The sequence below is a fragment of the Rhinoderma darwinii genome, chromosome 7 (genome assembly GCF_050947455.1).
Source record: "Rhinoderma darwinii isolate aRhiDar2 chromosome 7, aRhiDar2.hap1, whole genome shotgun sequence".
NCBI classification, from domain to species: Eukaryota; Metazoa; Chordata; class Amphibia; order Anura; family Rhinodermatidae; genus Rhinoderma; species Rhinoderma darwinii.
The window spans coordinates 47,835,835-47,851,878 of NC_134693.1; the positions used below are offsets into that span (position 1 = coordinate 47,835,835).

Here is a 16,044-nt window from a genome sequence, read left to right on the forward strand (position 1 = left end):
ACAAGGATTGCTCGCATTCTTTGACCTGTACATGAAGGGAGTGGAGGAATCTGTAGAGCATTACTGTCTTTGATCCAAATCACCATCCATATCAATGTTCACAACCTAACTGACTAGTAAAACAACGGTTATATGTGTATGCAGAGATCGTCCTAAATATGTTCCAACAGAGTTCAAATACTCCTCTTGTTCTTCTCCGCATTTTGGAAGAGTATTTTTTGCTAAGGATCAGTATAATAATAATCATAATAATAATCATAATAATAATTAAAAAATATATATATATATTTATTTATGTAGATAACATATTTACAATTATATTGTCCAGGCTGGGGCCTGCATTTTATAATGATGATCTATCCACAGTATAGGTCATCAGTATATGATTAATGTGGGTCCGACACACGACCCCCGTTCCGATCAGCTGTTCCGGGTGCCAGAAGCTATGCAGGGTCAGTGCTGGAAGCAGATGGCTCCGACAACTGTATAGCTGCTACACTGGGTTACTGCAGCTCTGCTCCTATTCACTTGAATAGGAGCAGTACAGCATGGCCGCTGTACAGTGGTCAGAGCCAGCCAGAACAGCTGATCGGTGTGGGGTCCCGGTGTCAGACCCCACTGATCATTTACTATCCTCTGGATAGGTCATCAGTATAAAAAATATCACCGAGCCTGGACATCCCCCTTTAGGAAAGAACATATACAGACAAAATCCGACATAAGAGTGACAAGTACTGTAGTTACCAATTCAAACAAGAGGAGTGATGGCCCTCCTCACAAGAGCTCACAATCTATGAGGGAATAGGAGTGACACAAAATGTAAAAAGTGCATGTTTTGTACAATGGTCAAGCCATCTTTTATACAAAATGAGGTAGTAGTAGTCGTACACATAAAGTTGCATGAGCCAGTCACCAGCCAGTATATGTGTATCACAGATATGAAGTGCATTAGGGCACAAGGAGTGGGAGAGATATTGCTGAATAAAACAAAGGTATCGTTTTATCAGGAATAATGAAGGGGGTATAAAAAGGAAAGTCAAATTAGAAAATATGACTTTTTAAGGCCACAAATAAAGCTGTGGATGTTCGGTATTAATCTGATTGTACTGGGTAGTGCAAACCCTACCTTTCTAAAAGCCTGAAATCTATCACTTAAGGACCAGGGCAGTAGACCATGCCATAGTTTGAAGTCAATTCAATAACCGTTAAAATAGTGGAACTGGAACAGTGGAACATGTCAAATAAGGTGTGTACCCACCCGCTGCCCCCAGACATCCATGTTACATTCATGTACTATACAGATCCCCCCGAACGTCAGATTTGCACAGTCCAAGTAAAATCGATGATTGGGGGTTGGGCACATCTTATATGATAATCCTCTCCTATTTAGAGCACTAACACTGTCTGTGAGTTATAAATTGGAATAATTTTTACTCCGTTGACAAATACTCCAAATTGGCCTTTTACCATATGTTTCCTGCAAGCTCCACCAAGTCCACACTACAGGAGATCATTATGGGTCCTTTGATACCGGCCAATTTTGACCGTAACAACGAGCGCCGATCAACGAGGCAACTCGTTGATCGGCACTCATTTGCTCCTTTCACAAGGAGCTATGATCAGTAATGTATGGGGACGAGCGCTCATTACAACAATCGCTCGTCCCCATGCATTACCATCATGTCGGCAGCACATCTTCCTGTTTACACAGGGAGATATGCTGCCGACAACGATAATATTTTCTGCTACATACACAATACGATCAGCAGATGAACTAGTGTTTGCTCGTTCATTGGCTGATCGGCACCCTGTTTACACAGGGCAATTATCGGGAACAAGCGTTCATATGAACGCTCTTTTGCCCGATCATTGGCTCGTGTAAAAGGGCCTTTATTGTCTGGGCGCCGCAGCATTCATGAAACAGTCTCACGGCAGAGGATGTGCTACACTCACTCCCACAGCTTGCCCAAACTGACCAATCAGCTGCTTGGAAATGAGAAATCTCCTTACTTGCAGCCTGTACAGGCATTAATATGACCTCTGTGTTTAAATATGTGGGCACTGATGAGGATGGTAATTTGGGTCCATTCAATGTCGCTATGACGAGGCTTAATAAGGCCAGAGCAAAGGCAGGTCGTTTTATCATGAGCAACTAGCAATAGTGCGTCCTGGTGCGGGGTTTGAAGTATGGAGTGGGCTCACGTGCTCGCTCCATATGCTGCGGACACCTCGCACTATCGGCCATGAACAAGGATCGCTCTGATCCTAGCCGCTTAAGCTCAAGAATGCCGTGGTCAATAGCGACCATGGCATCTAAGCCATTAGAAAGAAGGGGGGCAGCCCCTCCAAAAGCCTATTGGCCCCTGTGATGCGATTGCGGGGTGCTGACTGGTTGTTATTGCAGTCCAGGTCTGCCATCTTTCTGCCCCTGTTAAGCCCTGCCTCTAGCAGGGCTTAACAGGAGCCTGTAGAGATGATAATACACTGTGACACATTAGTATTGCAGTGTATTGAACCAGCAATCTGACAATCCCCTAGGGGGACTAATAAAAAGTGTAAAAAATTGTTTAATAGAGATTTCAGTGGTGTACAAAAAAAGAAATAATATTAGACGCTCAGAAAACCCCCTTTTTCCAATTTGTCCTCTCAAGTAATGTAAAAAAGAAACAAAATTGTTATTGAATCGCTGTTTTTTTGTTAACTTAAGGGCTACATTTTTGTTAATAAAATATGATCAAAAAGTCGTATTTAACAAAAAATCATACCAATAAAAACGACCGCTTGTCCCACAAAAAATAAGACCTCAGATTACTCAATTGCTGAAAAAAAAAGTTATTGCTCTCAGAATTGTGCAACGCTAATTTTTGTTATTTTTTTTGTTTTAACAAATAATTTTTTCTTTGTAAAAGTAAACAAAAACAGTGATTCTGGCGGTTTATTTTTTTACAGTGTTCACCCTGCGAGTTAAATAATGTAATATTGCAATAGTTCGGACTTTTACAGACGCGGCAATACCAATTTTGTTTCTTTTTTGCATTACTTGAGAGGACAAATTGGAAAGAGGGGGTTTTCTGAGCATTTGATAATATTTTTTCTTTTTTTGTACACCACTGAAAACTCTATGAAACAATTTTTTACACTTTTTATTAGTCCCCCTGGGGGATTGTCAGATTGCTGGTTCAATACACTGCAATACATTTTAAAAACAACTATATAAATTTGGTATCGCCGTAATCGTGTTTACCCTGGCAGAATAAAGTTAAGAAGTTGTTTTTTGCCACACAGTGAAAGACGTAAAAACGAAACTCCAAAAAAGTAGGATTCATTATTTTTCCCAATTCCACCCCACAAAGAAATGTTTTTCAGTTTCCCATATATAGTGCCAGTAGAAACTACAACTCTTCCTGCAAAAAACAAGCCTTCACACCACTCCTTTGCTGGAAAAATAAAAAAGTTATGGCTCTTGGAAGGCAGGAAATGAAAACGAAAAAAGGAGAAATGGTTGTGACTGCAAGGGGTTAATTAACCAAGTGATTTTCATTTGTCGATAATAATTGATATGTTATGAAACTATGCTTGATCGATCGGAACACATCTGGTTTATGCTTCCGTTTCTTTCTTCGTTGTTCGTGGTAGATGCTACATACATAGAATTTACTGTCCTGTTTATTTCCTTTCCCAATGTCCTGATTATAAAAAAAATTTAATTGAGCATTTTTAGTATTGGGGTAAAGTCTTTGTCTGTGGGCAGGTTTAGTGATGTGGACATGTGTTGGATTTCAAAAGCAAGTGACTAAAGCAGCCCTTTATATGTACATGATGCAAATCAGCGGCCATTGTGTAAGGCCCTGAGGAAGTTGTTTGAGCGCAATGAAGTGAGGAAGAACTGACTGGGTAGAGCAGACTGTTCTGTTGCCTTTGTTTTACAGTGTGTGTGTGCGTGCGTGTGTGCGTGTGCGCGTGCGTGTGTGTGTGTGTCAGATTTGGGACAGATGGGAGGAGGGGAGCTCTACAATATTTTTCACCACTTTACGAAGCTAAGCGCGAAACGCGCGTTAGGGCAATCCGGCACCTTACTCCCTGAATTTCTGTACAACAATCGACATGTACTTAACACATGTACTTTGTCGTATATTCTGTAGTGACTTGGGACTCCAATATTACTACTTCAATTGGATTGTTTTTCAGCCGTTTAGAAGATCAGGTTACTTCGGTATAATGGGCCCTGTTCACACATGCAAGGGGTTTATTCTTGGTGATGCCTGCGGTATGCTGCTTTATCACATAGGCTGCCTAAGTGAGACTATTATGGTGGTTGACCGCTTGGCAGAGAGAAGGTTAATAAATTGGTGTCTAGCCCTGAAACGTCTAAAAGGAAAACACCAAGGAGTCTGCAGAGGAGAATTGTTCATTTACACTAAATGACTCACACTCCAATAGAGCTCGGCCGGCATATTTTCCAGCACTGTTCAATCATGTAATGAAGTAAACATATCAAGTAACAAATTCTGAAAATGAATGAAAACGAACATACAGTAGGTCAAAAAGAAGAGAAATCTTTTTTAATAGGAGCTCTCAGTGGGCTGTTCTACTAATGTTATTACACCATCAGGAAATTTTGGTGGATAATCGGTATAAGGCCTAGTTCACACTCGAGTTTTTTGACATGCAGAAAAGAAATCTGATTTTTAATTGCCAGCATTTTTTTGGATGCGTTTTTTGCCCGTTGCCGTTGAATCTAATGCAAAAACCGTGGGCAAAACCCAAAAATGCTGAAAACGAGCGCCATGGGATTTTTCTGCTATCCATTGATTTCAACGAGAGGTCAAAGGTGGAAACCACTCGAAAAAAGAGCATGCCACTTTTTTTTTCTGCCAGCGGCCAAAGGTGAATTCAATAGGGGAGTGATTTGGGTCGGTTTTTGGCACTGATTCCAACACATTTTCTGCGCCAAGAAAACTATGTGTAAATTGATCCTAAGATTAACATCACCCCGTGTAAAACAATGTTTCCATTCCCTGGCATCACCTTGTACTCAAAGCTGTATTCTTTTTCTCCTACAGGAAGCAGAAGAGTGGAGACGGTTACATTGTAGTGGATCCGGTACTGAGAGTCGGAGCTGATAACCGCATTCTTGCCTTGGATTGCGTCACGATTCAGACTTTCCTCTCCAAATCCTTGGGGCCATTTGATGAGTGGGAGGACAGACTAAGAGTAGCCAAGGAGTCAGGTAACATCAGTGGCTGGCATCATTTTTTTCACTTTCCAGCCTCGACTAATATAATATTCCTGACAATAGTTTTTATTATGGAAGTCGGCAATAATTCTAATTATCTTCCTTTTTATTGTGTATTTTTTATTTGGTAGGCTACAATATGGTGCATTTTACACCCCTGCAGACCCTGGGGACTTCTCGATCTTGTTATTCATTGGCTAACCAGTTGCAACTAAATCCGGACTTCTCCAGAGCAGGGAAGACATATGATTGGAGGGATGTTGGGAAACTGGTGGAGAAGATGAGGACAGAATGGGACATGCTGAGCATTACTGATGTTGTATATAACCACACAGGTAAGAATACAAGAAGTAATGATCGGTATAGGTAAGAATACAAGAAGTAATGATCGGTATAGGTCAGCTCCTAAAACCATGATAATGAATGAAACCCAACAACTAAATTGAATTAGTAATAGAAATTAGTAGTGGGAAGGCACATTAACCCTGGCACAGTGGTTCTTAACCTGGGTTCGATCGAACCCCAAGGGTTCGGTGAGTCAGTCTCAGGGGTTCAGCGGAGGTCAAGACACATATCCGACTCATATGATTTGTGATGACACGCCCTGCTTGGCCATCATTGGCTGCAGGTGATCACGCTACATCGCTTGGCCTCTCTGTGCTGCAGGGAATTTGGTACGCTCAGTAGTCGACTTGTGACTGTCGTGATGGTACGTCGTGTGATTTCTTTCTTAAAATTTGAATCCCTTCATACTAACTATGTCAAGCACAAAAAGAAAGTGGTCGGACGAATATGTACAATATGGATTCAGATGTAGAACGGAACGTGATGGGAGTCAGCGTCCTAACTGCATGATTTCCAATGCCAAGTTGAGCAATTCTAGTCTAGCACCGGCAAAACTAAGAGAACACTTCCTTAAGCTGCATGGAGATGGAAAATACAAGAATACAACACTCGCTGAATTCAAGGTGAAGAGAGCCAGAGTCGATGAAAAGGCTACTCTGCCTGTTCTTGGCTTCGTACCCATCAACAAACCGATCCTCACAACATCGTACAAAGTTGCTTACCTGATCGCAAAGCAGGGCAAACCACACACCATTGGTGAAACACTCATAAAACCATGGCGAAGATGGCGAATATCATGCTGGGAAAAGATTCTGAAGTTACGTTTTCCCAAATTCCTCTTTCAAATGACACCATCACCGACAGAATAGAGGACATGAGCAAAGACATCTTGACTCAAGTAGTTGCATATCTGATTTCAAGCCCGGCAAAATTCAGCCTTCAACTCGATGAGACCAGAGACGTTTCCAATCTAAGCCAGCTTGCTGTATTTGTCCGCTATGTGAAAGACGACGTGATAAAGGAAGATTTTTTATTTTGTAAGCCTCTTACAATAACAACTAAGGCAGCCGAAACTTGTGGATAACTTTTTCAAAGACAACAATCTTTCGTGGGATATGGTTTCTGCAGTTTGTTCGGACAGAGCTCCAGTCATGCTGGGAAGAAAGTCTGGTTTTGGTGCGCTAGTGAAAGCCGATGCACCACACATTATTGTTACGCATTGTATTCTGCACAGGCATGCGTTGGCAACAAAAACCTTGCCTCCAAAACTGGCTGAAGTATTAAAAATTGTAGTGGAATGCGTGAGCTATGTGCGAAATAGTGCTCTGAGGCACCGCATCTTCAGTGAGCTGTGTAAAGAAATAGGCTCTGAATTCGAGGTACTTCTGTACCATTCTAACATTCGGTGGTTATCCCGTGGACAGGTGCTGAATCGTGTTTTTGCCGTGCGTGTGGAATTAGCCCTGTTTTTGCAAGAGCACCAACATTGTCATGCAGATTGCTTCAAAAATTCTGAGTTCATTCTCATTTTAGCGTACATGGCTGATATCTTCGCAGCTCTCAATCATCTCAATCAACAGATGCAGGGCGGTGGAGTCAACATCATCGAAGCGGAAGAAAACCTGAAGGCTTTTAAAAAAAAAGCTACCGTTATGGAAACGACGAACAGAGAATGATAACTTCGCAAACTTTCCCCTGCTGGACGACTGTGTAAGTAAGATCGAAGATGTATCTGGAATCGGAGACATTTCTGTACCCGCGGAACTGAAGCATGCAATAGCCACGCACTTAGATGAGCTTGCAAAGTCTCTCGACGGATACTTCCCTACAAGAGATTCATATCCAGCATGGGTGAACAACAACGCTCTCAACGTTTTGTCAACAAATGGTAACGTGCCCTGTTATTGCTAAGAAAGCTCTGGAGATTTTCATACCGTTTGTTACAACATATCTTTGCGAGCAATCCTTTTCGAGGATGCTGGACTTAAAAACGAAGAAAAGGAGCAGACTTTGTTTTTGCAAAAATGACATGAGAGTGGCACTTGCCAAGGTGAAGCCGCGCATTTCTGAACTGGTCTCTGAATGGCAGCAGCAGAAGTCACACTGATTTGCAGTAAATATTAATTATTATGTTTTTGTGTGAAAATCATGTTTTGATGGTTTTGGTCTTTGAACACAGTGATGTTGATGTACGGTTCATTTTGTGCACCAGTAAAAATAAACCTATGTTTTGAATTTGAAAAAATCATATTTTATTTTTACAATTAAGAAGGGTTCGGCGAATGCGCATATGAAACTGGTGGGGTTCAGTACCTCCAATAAGGTTAAGAACCACTGCCCTGGCACTATCGACTGCAGATTCTCTGTCTATGCAATGTTCAGCAATGGACTCAGTTCAGTTCAATTCATGTCTCCACAGGAGCATTGTAATGTGTCTTGCACTGGCCGCGACTTGTGTTCCTAAAATGGAATATATTTAAAGAAAACACAAGAAATATAATCTGAGATAATCTTATTTAACATTTCACATATATGATGTACTAATATTTGGTGGCCAGGAGCTGATCACTAGGAGGGAGGTGGTTTATTTATATGCAGATCCTACATACAGACATGGGATTTAATACATGAGATACATTTAGAGACAGTCCTATATTCATCCCATCTGAGCCGTCTTCTTACAATATTAGAGCACATGTAAATAAATATTGCCAGTCTTTTATCCTCAGAACTTGCCTCCTTGTCGACATTTTGAATGGAGATCTTGTTTCTCGGCAGTCAGGCTAGCAGCAGGATCAGCTTCACGCCTTCATATATCTATTTTGGATTAATGATTATGACACATGAGCTATGCACAATACATTGGTAGAAATTAGTGAGTATATTTATATTTGACCCCATATTCATTACACAGATTAACTGAACTGATTTTCTTCCTGTTTTCAACAGCTTCTAACAGCAAATGGATCCATGAACACCCCGAGTGTGGCTACAACCTTGTGAACTCCCCGCACCTTAAGCCAGCATGGCTCTTGGACAGGGCTCTATGGCACCTAACCTGCAGTGTGGCGGATGGAAAGTATGCCGCCCGGGGACTACCAGCGTTAATTCAAAATGACCAGCAGCTAAATGTAAGTTAGAGCAAATGGACTGCTGGGAACTTCAGGCATTGTACTCGAAAAACATGAAAAAGGTCCATATGCACATTCTTGTGATGACAGGAGAGAACTCTTTTGTACTAGCTTGCTCAGCTGTTATTGTTTAGTTCATTACAATAAATACAGTAGAAGTATATAAAAATACCGGCAGTGGGAAATTGATTTGCATTTTACCTAGTGGATAGCGGAGGCAAGGAATACCCAAAGGTCCACTGGTAAAGGGTGTGATCATTTAGAGAAAATTGTGGAGCACCAATGAAATTAAATTCCAACAGAGAAATACGTAAAGGTGTTACTCACTATTTACATGCAGGATCGTGCCGCATCTTGCGTGCAGGATACATACGGGATCGTCTGAAAAGTATTGTCTATCTGTTGTGAACACGTTGCAGCGGGGCTGTGAAGGAGGTTGTCACCGCTCAGCTGGTGTGCTTCTTTTGTTGTTGATCTTCGCTGTTGTCTAGAAAGACACTGAAGTGTTGAGGTAAGGTGGAAGCACAACACCCCTGCAACCTGATCACATACTTTATAGACTGTCTTACTGTACGTATGCGGTGAGTAATACATACCTTACTACATGGACATCTAATCCGGTTGAAAAGATTAATTTAAAGTGGATTGAATACTCTCCGGTATTGAGAGGAATTTGCTCTTTATTTTGCTACACATATACGTAACTGCATAAGGGGCTGTTCACATCTGCGTTGGAGGCTCTGTTGCTTCCGGTAAAAACATTGACACCCACGGTTCCATTAACCGCCAGTGGTATCCGTGTTGCAACGGAACCATTGTGTATGGCATTCCCTTGACTTCTCTGACGGAATGCCCTGACGCAGATGTGAACAGGGCCTATTATGTACCTTTACATATTTCACTGCCAGACTTTACTACTTTACTTGTGCCACAGTTTTCTCCAGAGTACCATGTCTGGATACTCCTGCTGAAGGCTGAGCTGGCCAAACTGGCCCTGAGTGAAAACTCGGGTAAAGAAAAGTGATCAGCCTATGAATCACTCACCTTTGACTTCCTGTATGAGAGAATGTAAAGTTACCAACCCTGATGCATGTGGCTATTCAGGGACCTGCCAGCTCACAAGTCCCTAGGACAAAAGCCTCCCTGCAGTATAAAAGTTAAAAACTCTCAAACAACTGTGTTTGAGATGTAAGGCCTAGTTCATACTGTTTTTTGACAGGCAGAAAAAAAATCTGATGCTCTTTTTTTTGTCCTCGTTTTTCTTTTGCAACGTTTTCTTCCAGCGGCCGTTGAATCAAATCAAAATCCGGTGTAAAAACTGCAGCAAAAAATACTCAAAACGAGCACTGCGGATTTTTTCTGCCTCCCATTGATTTCAATGGGAGGTCAGAGGCAGAAACTGCTTGAAGAAAAAGCATGTCGTTTTTTTTGGGTTTTTCTTGGTGAGCGACAAAAAGCCACCCTAGAGAAAAAAGATCTCTGAATCCCATTGAAATCAAGGTTTCTGTGTCAAAATCAGCGCAAAAAAAACATTCTGTGTGAACTGACCCTAAACATGAGAGCAAAAAGAACATAAACATTTAATTTAGTCCAATTATCAGGCAGCAAAGATTTTATGATCATTGGAAGGTGGATGACCCAATTTAGTCCTTGTGATTTTTCTATGTGATATAATATAACTTACGTGCCTGGCTGAGTAAATAGAATTACATACTTGGTGACAATGCATTGGCTTAGCCTAGCATGAAATATTGATATATTAGGTGTGGCTTCTAGAATAAAAGTGGGATAAGGAAATTGTATGTAAACACTGTTGTAGGAATAAATATTCAAATTATATATATATATAGCAACAGGATAACAAAATTGAGTGAAATCACAGGATTGTATACGTGTTAACACTGGTTCCACAGACCTCTACTACATGACTGTCTGATGTGCTTACTGTCTCATTGTATTTTCTGCAGAATATCCGTGGCATCATATGGGAGGAGATATACCCCAAACTCAAACTCTGGGAGTTTTACCAAATCAATGTGACTAAAGCTGTGGAACAGTTCAGAGCACTGCTCACCTCTGGTAAAGAACACACTCGAGACAAATTTATTTCTGTCTTCATTTACTGCGACATGTTCTGCATTCTCGTACACAATCGCACACCCCAGAACGCTGATATATGGATGTCTGCAGTAGTGAATGACAGTATATAATGACAGTTGGCACGTTGGTGTTTGGAAAACTTGATGTATGTAATGATATATGTGTTTGTATTGCAGGTACCCAGAAGCGGGGAGCAAAATCTGATAAAAAGCAGCTAGTGATTATCCAGGATCCAGAATATAGACGCTTTGGAAGCACCGTAGATATGGACACAGCTCTCACCACTTTCATTCCACACAGGTAGGTTTCAGTTATATAGATTTTATGTCGATTTCTTAGAAGTTTGCTATTATAACAAAAACAGTTAACAGGGTTTGTTCCGGCTTCAGCAAATTGAATGTTAAAAATTTCATTTAAAGTTATACAATTTTTCAATATAATTTCGGTAATAATTCCTCAAGTTTTTCCAACATCTCTCCTTGTTGTTATACAGTGGGAACATTTATGGTTTATTTCCATTGGATAAAATTCTGTCCATGGTCATGTGATGGACACGCAGGTGCTGGGATCATTAGAAGACACGTCTCTGATACGCAGACTGTAACTGTAACGAGCCGTGCACCTGTGTATCCATTAATTTGCTGAAACCGGACGACCCCTTTAATGATATTTGCATTTGTAGACCGCTGTGTATACCTTATTTATTATTGCAGTAATGGGCCTGCGGCTATAGAGGAATGCTGCACCTGGTTCCGCAAGAGGCTAGAAGAACTGAATGCTGAGAAACACAGACAGATGAACTTCCACCATGAGCAGGTCTCTTTAGAAATAAGATTGTGTGCTATTGCTTTTCTTAGTATACACAGTTTACAAAGTGCTCTTCTGTTCTCACCACAGTGTGACAAAATATCTATACAGTGTAAATGCATTACTAATATAACACTGCACAATCTGCTGGTGTTCCATAACTGCAGCACTGGCCTTCCTGGAAACGAGGGTCTGAAAGGTGTCAATCCCATAGAAACCATTTTGTGGTGTCGGTTAGGACTGGCCGATTATGACCTAAATCAAAATCCTGATTAATTGAATATGTAACCTCGATTAAGATTAATGAACGATTATTCAGGCCACATCTCTTTTTGCATACTACACCATTGAATTAACATATTTCTCCTGGTCCTGCTGTATACTACTGTGTATAATATACCACCTTATACTGCCCCCACACAGTATAATGCCCCATAGTGCCCCCCAATGCAGTATAATGCCACCATAGCTACCCCACACAGTATTTTGCCCCACAGCTGCCCCCACGTAGTATAATTTCCCCCACACAGCCTAATAAAACTAATAAAATACATACTCACGCGACGAGTGGAGGAGTTCCTGAAGACGCAGATCTGGTTCAAGCCGGAATAAAATGAGCAAGATGACACTGAATGGTTATATACGCTGAATTTCAATTTCGTTTTTTTTTTACGATTACTTGCCCAGCCCTAGTGTCTGTAGTGTTTACCCCTCTGCTACCCCTAGATCGGCACTTAGCAAAATAGTAATATTTTATACAAAGGCTCATTGCATCTCGTCTTGACAATGCTTTTTCATATGCCTTTTTAGAACATATGGACATCATAGAGATTGGTCTCCCGCTCATGAGCCCCCCCGCCCCACCCCCATCAGCCAGAATGGACAGTTATATTCTGTTATTTTATTCTTGTACTGTGTTTAGGCAGTGAATTGCATTTTGGGGACCATGACGTATGAACGTTTGACAAATAACGGTCCAAAGCTTGGAGCCATAACAAGGAAAGATCCCATTGTCACCAGGTAACAGCATTTCAACGTGATTGTTTGGAATCTGTCATATACAAAGAAAAAAGAAATAACTCCTAGAGAAATTGTACATATCATGCGAAACATCAAGTTTTTGTATTGCCCCACATGTACTTTTTTTTGGGATGATAATTAAGTAAATGCTACAATTTATCACTCATTTGTGTTACAATATCGTGATGATTATCTTTATTGATCTTAATTATTGAATTATTTGCAACTTACTAATGTATTTCATGCTTAATAGGGCTCTGTTCACATCTGCTTTCTGTTTTTCGTTGTTCTGCCCTGTCATAAGAGCAGAACAATGGGAAAAATGGAAGCGCCTAATCTGTCACATCATGCAAACCAATGGCCCAGATGAAATCCATTGACTTTAATGGGTTCCGTCGAGTTTTCAACACGTTGTCCATCATTTTGTCCTGAAAAAATGATCCTTACGGAGCCTCCAGCACAGATGTGAACAGAACCTTAGTTAAAGTTCTTCTATACTTTCAAAAAGCTTTTGACATGTCAAAAGTTTTGATCGTTGGGAGTCCTAGCACTGAGAACTCCACCGATCGCCAAAACGAAGTGGCAGAAGCGCTCAAGTAAGCACTGTGCCACTTTGTTTCTGCTCGGCTCTGCTTGGCTTTCCTCAGAAAGCCAAGCAAGGGGTGTACGGGCTCAATAGTAAGTCTGTGAGTCCGTACACTTCTCACTCGGCTTTCCGAGGCTGAGCCGATCAGAAAGAAAGCGGCACAGCGCTCACCTGAGCTCTTCTGCCACTTCGTTTTAGCGATCTGTGGGGGTCTCAGTGCTCGGGCCCCCACCGATTAAAACGTTTGACATGTCAACAGTTTTTGAAAGTATACAGTAGGTACACTTTAACCCCTTAATGACCGCCGATACGTCTTTTTACGGCGGTCATTAGTGGGCTTTATTCTAGAGCGCCGCTATTCTACGTCGCTGCTGTAGAATAAAGTAAACAGAGCAGGGAGCCGTGAAATCTCCCTGCTCTCAGCTGCCAGAGGCAGCTGAGGGCTGGGGGCGTCCCTGCTCTGCCGGGTGAGATCGATATTAGTATCGATCTCACCTGTTTAACCCCTCAGATGCGGTGCACAATAGCGAGCACCGCATCTGAGTGGTTTTGGAGAGAGGGAGGGAGCTCCCTCTCATCTCACTGACACCCGGCGATAAAATCGCCGAGTGTCTGTGTCTTCTATGGCAGCCGGGGGTCTAATAAAGACCCCCAGGTCTGCCTGGAGCGAATGCCTGCTAGATCATGCCGCAGGCATGACCTAGCAGATGCCTGTCCGTTTTAAACGGACAGGCAGTAATACACTGCAATACAAAAGTATTGCAGTGTATTATAATAGCGATCGGAGGATAGTGAAGTCCCCTAGTGGGACTAGTAAAAAAGTTTAATAAAGTTAATAAAAAAAAAAAAAGTGAAACAAAAAAAATGAAAAACCCAGCTTTTCCCCTTACAAAATGCTTTACTATTAAAAAAAACTACAATAAAGCAAAAAAGTTACACATATTTGGTATCGCCGCGTCTGTAACGACCCCGACTATAAAGCTGTTACATTATTTAACCCGCACTGTGAACGCCGTAAAAAATAAAATAAAAAACAATGGAAAAATTGCTGTTTTCTGTTAATCCTGACTTAAAAAAAACGTGATAAAAAGTGATCAAAAAGTCGCATCTACTCTCAAATGGTACCAATAAAAACTGCAAGTCGTCCCGCAAAAAACAAGACCTTATACAGCTATGGCGACGCAAAAATAAAAAAGTTACAGCTCTTCGAATGTGACAATGGAAAAATCTAAAAAATGGCTTGGACATTAGGGCCCAGAATGCAAGCAGGGGGAAGGGGTTAACAGTAAGAATATGAATTCAATTTTATAGTTTTGTTCAATTAGTTATTTCTGCCTATTCACGAGTGTCACAGATCCAAAATTGTGCTGCCGTCACTCATATTACATCTGCAGCCGGCCTATACGCCCATGTTTTGAGGTAGTAGTTTGCATGAACCACCCAGAAAACATTCACTCACTGTTATCATCATCCTATTTTGATCATTCATAAAAGAAAAACTTTTAATCTTGTATAAGTTGATCTGTTTAGGTGTATTACATATTTATCTTTTATTGCACCATGCAGCACTTGACTTCATCCAAGGGCTATGCATTATGGGAAACAAAGATACAGTTAAAGCACTTAGTCATTTTTGTATTTCCCATTCACTATAAAGAGTGATTGTGCGTGTATGGCCAGCTCTGTCCTGGGATCTCATTCTCAGTAAAAGGATATGGTGTGTTTGGCAGGCCAAAGGAGCGTATGCATGGAGCATTGTACCGTACCCAGATGATCAGGGGGCCACAGGTCTGCCACATGAGGAGACCCCAGTTACTCACCATTGTTTTAGACCACAGAGTTTAATATCCCCTAGACCTGGAAATCCTATCGTAGAAAATTGGGAATACTGGCTGAACATAGACCCAAGGCAACCACAGTAAATGATAGTCCTTTTAGCAGATATTACTTACAATAACATTCTAGAACTGGGGAACATTTTACTTTGACCATTCATAATAGTTGGAGTTGACCATTTTCTACATTTTTAGATATAACAGATCATGTTTTATCTCAGACAAAAGGGTTGACATGGTTCCGTTGCTTTGACAAAACAACGGAACCCTGTCACAACGGTGACCAACGGAAACCATTAACAATGTTTCCGTCACCATTGAGATCAATGGTGAGGGAAACGGAAGCTAAGGTTTCCGTTTTCCTTTCTGTTGAGGGGTTAACTTGACCGAAACCTCCGAGGGAACCCATGAGGGAACCCATCAAAGGAATGCCAACGCTGATGTGAACAGGCCCTAAGGCTTCGTTTTCATCTGCGTTGTGGCATAATTTCTAGCGGATCCGTTGAAATAAAATAAAAAAACAGACGGACTGATGCCAGACTGAATGCAACGGAAGGTAAAACATGTTTGTTTTTTGACCAGTTTACCGGATCCGTCAAAAAAACGGACTATTTTCTTTCCGTTTGTGTCAGTTTGTCATCAGTTATACTCTGTTTTTAACGGATCCGTTTTTATCTTTGCATCTTTCTTGCTTTCATTTTTAGTCTGCGCATGTGCAGAAAAAACAACCGGATCCGTTAAACATAATGCATAAGGCTGCGTTCACATCTACGTCAGGGCATCGTTCCAACGTTCCGTCTGAGCTTTCTGTCGGAATGGAGCCATGACTGACACAAACGGAAACCAGAGGTTGATTTCAATGGTGACGGATCCGGTGCAAATGGTTTCCGTTTGTCTCCGTTGTGCAGGGGTTCCGTAGTTTTGACGGAATGATTACCGTAGTCGACTACGCTATTCGCACAATAATATCAGTCAGGGGGATCC

At 41.4% G+C, this 16,044-nt stretch overlaps 1 protein-coding gene across 4 annotated transcripts in view; it reads left to right on the forward strand.

The window, feature by feature from the left end:
- Nucleotides 1-16,044, forward strand: part of AGL (amylo-alpha-1,6-glucosidase and 4-alpha-glucanotransferase) — a 92,914-nt gene that overhangs the window by 33,291 nt on the left and 43,579 nt on the right. For all 4 annotated transcript variants that reach the window (XM_075833342.1, XM_075833340.1, XM_075833341.1 and 1 more), the window contains 7 exons: nucleotides 5,064-5,230; nucleotides 5,368-5,571; nucleotides 8,531-8,712; nucleotides 10,680-10,791; nucleotides 10,989-11,112; nucleotides 11,526-11,628; nucleotides 12,542-12,639. In XM_075833342.1, coding sequence (XP_075689457.1) covers nucleotides 5,064-5,230; nucleotides 5,368-5,571; nucleotides 8,531-8,712; nucleotides 10,680-10,791; nucleotides 10,989-11,112; nucleotides 11,526-11,628; nucleotides 12,542-12,639 — 990 coding nt within the window. The remainder of the gene's footprint in view (nucleotides 1-5,063; nucleotides 5,231-5,367; nucleotides 5,572-8,530; nucleotides 8,713-10,679; nucleotides 10,792-10,988; nucleotides 11,113-11,525; nucleotides 11,629-12,541; nucleotides 12,640-16,044) is intronic.